The sequence below is a fragment of the Gekko japonicus genome, unplaced genomic scaffold (genome assembly GCF_001447785.1).
Source record: "Gekko japonicus isolate JY-2015 unplaced genomic scaffold, Gekko_japonicus_V1.1 scaffold904, whole genome shotgun sequence".
Classification (NCBI taxonomy): domain Eukaryota; kingdom Metazoa; phylum Chordata; class Lepidosauria; order Squamata; family Gekkonidae; genus Gekko; species Gekko japonicus.
Window position 1 is genome coordinate 259215 of NW_015161976.1, and position 8156 is coordinate 267370.

Genomic DNA, 8156 nt, shown 5'->3' on the forward strand with positions numbered 1-8156 from the left:
GTTGGGAAATTTTCTGTAGGGGAAATGATGTGCTGTGGCTGGGGAACACGGTGATTTCTGGGAGATCTCTAGGCCCTACAGGAAGATTGGCAGCTCCAGTGACCATTTTAGGGAAGATTGGGATATGTATTTTGGCAACTCCAGTGACTGTTTAAGAGAAGATTAGGACATGGCAACTCCAGTGACTGTTTAAGAGAATATTGGGACACATTTTACCTCAGGACACATTCAGTGGCTCTCAACAGCAACAGCAAACTGTTTAGAATGTTAGAGGCAAAGGCCAATCAGGCCGCATATGCAAATGACCTCTGTGTTCTGACTGGCTATTGTGGGGAGAGGAACAGCAAACTGTTTAGAATATTGGAGGCGAGACTCAGGCAATGCAGCCAGTGGATAGGGACAGCTTCTGAATGACACATCACGGAGCCAACTGATTTGGGAGCATGTGGAATGTTCATGAAGTGCCACCACCAAAATACAATTATATATAAGGAGAGATTTATAATGGAACACTGCATATAAAATGTGGTGGCTTGTACAAGTTTGTCAGCCAATTCAGAGAAAACCCCAATTTTTATTAGTTATGCATTTCTATAGTAGTTTTCATTGTGCAGAGGACTTTGCAATATGTCATTTCGAACTGAAACTGACTGTAGTGAATTCTTTTGTTAAATCATTTGCATGATGAATAGCATAAGAAATAAAAAGTTAAATACCAAGTAAGTATTACAGTAGTAGGTCCAAAACAGTGTATTGTAGATACTGCTAAGCTAACTCTGCTTTTAAGTATATGAACCCTAAGAAAATGATCAAAGAAAATCTTGCATAGCCTTGATGATATCTTGTATATCTTGATGGTTATAATTACTTGATTGTTGAAACCTGATTTTTAAATGTAATGTTTTAGTTTTAATATGTTTTACTTTTTTGCATTAAGAATTTGATCGTCATGAAATTCAGATATATGAGGAAGTAGCCAAAATGCCTCCATTTCAGAGAAAAACACTGGTCTTAATTGGAGCCCAGGGAGTTGGTCGAAGAAGTTTGAAAAACAGATTTATTGTATTGAATCCCACCAAATTTGGAACCACTGTGCCATGTAAGTTGCTGTTTTTAATTGGTAGATTGTTCAGCGATGCGTAAATTTGTTAATAGATTATCCACATTTCCTTTCTAGGTTATTGATCCTCCCTCCTTTTACACCTGTTGTAATGTGAGGCTGGGGTAGATATTGTACTATATGTTAGCTCTGTAGTCTCAAGGGCTTGAGAATGTTTGTCACTTTACTGCTAGAAAATTTTCTCATGCCAAGAAAATTGTTTCTAATTTGATTTTATTCATTTAAAATTTTCTGCTCAGTTTTTTCCTTAATCCAGGCCCCAAAGATAATTTACAATTAAAATTTTAAAGGACTCTAACAAATTTTTACAATCAAAACTTACAGCAGGCAAAAGCAGATCCAGAAATGTCAACTGAATGCTGTCCCAAGTCTTTGGTGAATGCATAGGCAGGGTGGTATGGAAGCAGAGGGTTGTTTGGGTCCTAGGGGTTATGCAGTTAAGAGATTTAAGGTAAGAACTTGAGTTGTTGTCTTGTCTCCCATGGTCTTTGTCATCTACATGACACTAGATGGGGAGTGGGGTGACATCTCAAGATTTGGAAGAGGTACTGTCAGCACTAGGACAGCCATAGATAGTCATAGAGACCAAGAAAGTTCTGACCATGGCCATGTGAGGTCACCCATGCATGGATGAAGCCTCCACCGACTGTTATTTGGGGGGATTTCCAAACACCAAGTCAAAGGTCCATTCTGCCTGCTCAGATGGGGTACCTTCTGACCAGACCATGGAACCCAGTACCAAGGAATGCTCACTCTAGCCTGGTAGCAGTTAGTACCTGGAATCTGCAAAAGCAAACAAAAGACTGAAAACATCACCTGCACAGATGTGTTGCACTGTTGAGGCCTCTCATGTACTTGGGAGAGGCAGTGTGCTGTAGTGGTTAGAGTGTCAAACTGGGATCTAGGAGACCCAGGTTTGAATCACTACCCTGCTATGGCAGTTTGCTGGGTGACCTTGGGCCGATCCGGTACTCTTGTTGTGAAGATAAAATGGAGAAGAGAATGATGTAAGCCATTTTGGGACCCACTGGGGAGAAAGGTGGTGGTGGGAGTATGTGAATAACTAAGTACAGGAGTGTCAGCCAGTTGGAAATGTATTGGTCATGGTATTAACTGGAGCCTGCAGGTTTCATCACATCTGTCACCAGTGCTTAAAGATCTTCACTGGCTACCAGTTTTGTTCCCAAACACAGTGTTGTATTCCTGTTCTCACTTAAATTTCAAAGATTGGCTTTTGGTCTGAGTCTCTGTAGTGATGTGAAGCAGCTGTTAGAATCTGTGATGAGGAATATAGTTGAGTAAGGAAAAAGTGTGTTGAATCTGAAAAAGCAGGCTCTAGTTCACAAAAATTATGGTGGAATAGAATTCCGCCAGTTGCCAGAAACCATTTTGGTTTTTGCAGCTACGGATAACATAGCTACCTCTCTAGTTCTCTCAAATATTATATTCCATAAATACAATAATTTAAAACTCCAAAATTCCTGTAGAGAAAGGGCTGTGGTTCCATGTTAGTGCATATCCTTCTTGTATGCAGAAGGACCCAGGTTCAGTCCCCAACACCAGCAGTTTAAAAAAAGACCAGGTAGTAGTTCTGCTGCCGGTCAGAGTAGACAGTACTGGCCTTGATAGACCAATGTTCTGACTAGGTATAATACATGTACCCTTAAGCACTGCTGCTGAAATCCTCTTGTGAGCAGAAAGAATATTTACATATGTGAGGAATTCAAAGAACAACCAAGCTATCTGATAGTTATATAAAGTGCCCCTGAGCTTTTTTAAAAACAACCAACCCAGCTATGCAAGTCTTGTTTTTGTTGCTTGTTAAATGTGTGCATTCTGTCACATTTGTCTAGTTACATCACGAAAGCCAAGGGATGATGAAAAAGATGGGCAAGCATACAGATTTGTGTCACGACCTGAAATGGAAGCAGATATTAAAGCAGGCAGATACTTGGAACATGGGGAATATGAAGGAAACCTTTATGGCACCAAAATAGATTCTATCCTCGAAGTGGTTCAGACTGGAAGGACGTGCATTTTGGATGTGAATCCACAGGTATGGCATGGCAAAAATACTTCAGCAGAAGCATTACCACAGGAAGGGGGGGTACCTTTGAAAATAGCTGTGTGGCATCTGTTGTCATGGGGTTTTGCCTTGCTGAAGTAAGTGAAGGAGTGTGTGTTATTTGTTTATACCTTTTTAACAAAAGCAATCTTAAGAGAGCATAGGTTTTTTGTTTGAAAGTGTTGACTGTTAAAAAGGTAGCAGTCTTTCAGGGTGGCACAGTGTACAAAATGGTTGTTGCCTTCTTTTAGCGTGTTGGGTTGTTGTATTGATAGTGTTTTCTGATTGTTATTCAACATTTTGGTGGATCTGGCTAATCCTCTGTTCTCTTCAGGCCCTGAAAATACTCCGAACAGCAGAGTTTATGCCCTATGTTGTTTTCATTGCTGCTCCAGAGCTAGAGACTCTGCGTACCATGCACAAAGCAGTGGTGGATGCCGGAATTACAACCAAACTTCTAACAGTAAGGAAGCACTTTCTTTTTAACAATAGACGTCATCAAATGTTGACCAATTAGCATCTGTGTTGTACAACTATAACAAATGTTAGTGACCCTCTTGAGGCCCTGCCTTCTTCCCTTACCTGTCTTTGAACTCATTGCATGTTGTCCCTGATTCATTAGGTGTTGTTGCAGACTCTTTTTTCCATTCCTTCCTTTTAAACTGCCTCCTGCCTTCCAGGAGTTCTGAGTAGGCGAATTCTCCCTGCCAGGTTTTTTTTTTCCCTTTTTCCTTGGATACCTTTTAAAAGTCTTGTGGATTCTTAAAAAGTGTGTAGCTTGGAGAAACGGCTGTTCCTTTATTCATTTATTTATGTGGGTGGTTAATTGAACACACAGTTTCCAGTTCCTGTCAAGGGATGTGACCTTCGAACTGTGTACTGTTACTGATTTACCACCAGGCTGCTTGTGGGATATTGATATTTGTCAGTCATAGGTGACATGCAGCAGCCCTTGCATGATGGAAGAGCAGGGGGCATTCATGCTTTCCAAGAATATTAGAACTGTAGACCAATTTCATGACTTGTAACCTCTCCCCCCCCCCTTGTGAGAAAGCAAGATCATGAACAAGGCTCAGTGTGAGTAGGTACCATCAAGTGTATCTAAGCAGGCATGAAGCTCATGTATTTGAGGTAAAGGAGAGAGGAGTCTGTTTCCCATATTGTGATGGCTGGGGGTAGTAATGTATGACTGAGAGCTAGAAGTGTAAAGTGATGTTGTGGAGCAGGTGTGGGAATCAAGGTGGTGTCTGCAGTCTAGGTTGTCTTCTGTATAGCTATGGCCTGGCTGAAGTAAAACAAATCCTTTACTTGGTCTAGAAGCTTGCTTAATTAAAAAAGCTGGGATCTGTGAGCTGATTATTGTATTTATGTAAAACATTTTTATACTACCTTTCTGCCCATCTTAGGTTCCCCGAGGCAGGAAACATTAAAACCCCAACACATAAACAAGGATGAGAGTGAGGGATCACTGTCTTCACCTGCTGGCAGAAGACAGTGATTTGGGGGGGGGGGGGCAGACAAATCTTCCTGTGGAGGGAATTTGATCATTCTGTTGTCTGAAAGAATGTTTGTTCAACCAGGATGCTGGTCAACTGGTGTACTGGTATGTAAATGTTATCCATGGTTAGACATACTCATGGGCATCATGATGCTTTATACTTTAATCTGAGAAGGAATGTCTTTAGCCATATCTAACAAAAAATGTTTTTCTCCAGGTGCTTATATCATTGTATTTGTAAGGAACTGGCACAAGAATCATGTGCCACTGAATTCAATTAAGATGCTTTCTAAGTAAACATGTTTTAAAAGTACTTGTTAGTGTTGAAACCAAGATTGGAAGTTCATTGTCTTTCTCCCTGTTCATATCACGGTTTCTACTCTTTTCTTTGTCTTCTCACAGGACACTGATTTGAAGAAAACTGTAGATGAGAGTGCTCGGATCCAAAGAGCTTACAGCCACTATTTTGATCTGGTCATTGTTAATGACAATTTAGACAAAGCCTTTGAAAAACTGCAAAGTGCTACTGAGAAACTGAGGACGGAACCACAGTGGGTCCCCATTAGCTGGGTCTACTGATGCAAGCTAAGATGGCTGCCAACAATAAACATTATACCCACAGAACATTGTACAGAATACCAGACAGTTACAGTTGCAGCAGCAGCATCTGATACATTTTTACTCTGTGTATATTCAGATAGTGGTATGCTATTCCAGATTTTTATACAAAATGTTGAAAGGGAAAGTGTACTTAAATATGTAATTTATTTTAATTTTTCTAACTTTTTACCGATAACCTTTCTATTCATACCACATGAAGGAAATGTGTTGAAGCATTTTATAAATGTTTTGATTTTACTACTTTTGCCTTCGATTCATCTGCGAAACTTTCCAGTCACTCACTTTAATACATTTTGGTCTTACATTTTCACTGTGATAAGATAAAAAAAATACTTGAAGATTTATTTTGTAAAACTCTTGTTGAAATCGAGTGTTCATCTGGTCAGTTTTTCTTTCCGCAGTCAGGAGAAGACACTAATCCTTACCTTAATAAACACGTTGCTCTTCTTGATGTGAGCTGAATTTTCAATACTTGGGAAACAAACCAGCACTGAGCCATGTAACATACAAGCTTTTTAAAAAACTTATATGTTTCTACAAGTTTTGCAATTGTCTTGTCTCGTTAGACAGATGTACTATATAGGCTTTCCCTATGTTAGCTTTTTACAAAAAAGTAAAGCAATACCTTGAACTTCCTCTACAAGGCTGGTGTTAGCAGCCAACAACAACCCATTAGAACGAGTCCTGCTGTCTCAGAGAGCTGTGTCATGTTCTTCATTGTGTTTGGGATCAGGGCAAAGCTGCCCATGAGTGAGCGCCTTATAATACTGAACCTTCCATAGTGCTTGGCCCGTAGGATGGATGTTCTCACTTGTGAAAAATCATTGCTTAAAAAGAAAAAGGCTGCTTTTTTTGGTTACTGTGACCTTGCTCTGTATTTGTATATTGTTCTATGATATATAACTAAGAGGCTTTTATTTTACACTTTGGAATATTTGAGTGGTTATGCGTGTTACAAGATGTGATGTGATGGGACTTTGAGCTATGTGTTACCTTGTGTTTAAACTCCTTTATTTACCAAATAGTGTGTGAAACTACAGTTATTGTTGGATGCTGAAAAACATGTTATTTATAAGAGAGTTTATTTTTTGTTTTACAACTGTAATTTTTTTACATAATATTCAGCAGAAGACTCCTCCGATTTCCCTTTTCCAGGAAGTAGACCCAGCAGATGACTCTATATTATCACTAGGCTTATCCTGGCCATTTAAACACTTTTGCTGATGTATATTCTGTTTAACGAATCTCTGTACAGATTGTCACAAGGAGAGGCTATTTTGGTGACCATATGTTATACTTGCTGGTTTTTTAAATACTCACATTCATCCTTACTGACATGCTTGGTGCCTAAAATTGTGGTCATCTGCCCACTGCATTTATTTTGTTCCATTTGAGGACAGGCATTTGGCTTCTGAATTTCTTTTTCAACACCAAAGTATCATACACAGGGTGCCAACAAAGACGCATTCTTGGGAAAAGGCTGAGGCTGTGCTAACAGTTTGTGTTCATCTTTAAATGCACAAGAAAACAGGGTTTGAATAGTTTTTACATTATACTGAGAAATAATGAAACACCAAAAAAGGTATTCTAGATGACAAAAAATCCTTTGGGGGGATTTTTTTTAAAGACTTAAGTATATTTTATAAATATTATGCAAATTATTGGATATCTTTGTCTTAATTGCTGTTGGTACTTAGATTTTAGCTTTTAACAACAAAATATTTTTAAGAAACTTGCTAATTTCTGTTACATTAAAATTATATGTATAAGTGTTTGAAAATGTATATGGCATATTGTGGATAAAGCTATTTTCATGAGGTTAGCACCTGGAGTGACTTTAAAAGTAAGCAAAAATGTTGACTCGGACTCAAGAGGTACAGTATAATTATCAGTCTTATTGGACAAAAGTTTGCTCATTCAGACATTTCCTGCTTGAAAAAGGCTTCTCTGAAGTGCAGCCTCAACTATGGTTCATGTTGCTCCTCTTATTCCAGTTTCTTAATGGACAGCAATTCCAGTTGGCTTGGTGCTACTGCCTTTGGCCAGCTTGAGGTAAGAGGCTCTAGGTAACTGGGGTTAGAAATAATCTCTTGGGCAGACTTTAACTGAAGAAACCAAGACAGAATGGTCACACATCCTCTTGGTGTCTTGTATTGCTGTGTGTGTGTGTGTGGGGGGGGTTAGTGGCAAATAGGTCAGAGTGTTCCTATCATCAATTGGCTTCGGAACATTAGAGTACAGATGGTTCTGCCTAAGGAAGGGGAAGCTATGAGAAACAGCTGGTGTCCTCAAGAGCATCAGTATCTGAGCCAGTGTTTGGTGTGCTTAAGTAAATTCCATCTTCGTCTTGATCTGTGTATGGGTGTAGATTATGGAGTTGCCATGTGTATGGGTGTAGATTATGGAGTTGCCATTATCAAACTGGAAAATAGGTCCATGCTTTTTATACACACACACACATGCACATGCACAGGTGGACATGAAGCTGTGCCTTTTAACTAGGTGGCAGAACAACCAACTTTTTAAACTGTGATGCCAAAGGATGGTTGAGCTAGTTTCTAATAGTAAAAAAACATTAATTTTCACTGTTTATAGCAGCGTGCCACTAATTCATGCAGAATTTGACATTTTTAAAATGCAGGTGTTTGTGTGTTCTTTCTCATGATATGTAGGAAAAAAGAATGGCCAAAACTATGGTCCTTTTGCTCAGGACATGACCATGGTGACACATGAAACACAAAAAGGCAGTAGTAGTGAAACTTAGGCACCAGGCAGTAGCACAAGGGTTTCCATGGGTTATTTTAAAGGTGTCCCTTTTGACTGGGATGAAGTAACTATAAGAAGCAGAGAGA

General features: G+C 39.3%; 1 protein-coding gene across 2 annotated transcripts in view; it reads left to right on the top strand.

Moving 5' to 3' along the window:
• MPP6 (membrane protein, palmitoylated 6) overlaps window positions 1-5488 on the top strand; it is a 39768-nt gene extending 34280 nt beyond the window's left edge. For both annotated transcript variants that reach the window (XM_015429745.1, XM_015429746.1), the window contains exons 9-12: window positions 938-1099; window positions 2974-3176; window positions 3520-3648; window positions 5086-5488. In XM_015429745.1, coding sequence (XP_015285231.1) covers window positions 938-1099; window positions 2974-3176; window positions 3520-3648; window positions 5086-5262 — 671 coding nt within the window. In that variant the 3' untranslated portion in view covers window positions 5263-5488. The remainder of the gene's footprint in view (window positions 1-937; window positions 1100-2973; window positions 3177-3519; window positions 3649-5085) is intronic.
• Window positions 5489-8156: the final 2668 nt, after the last annotated feature.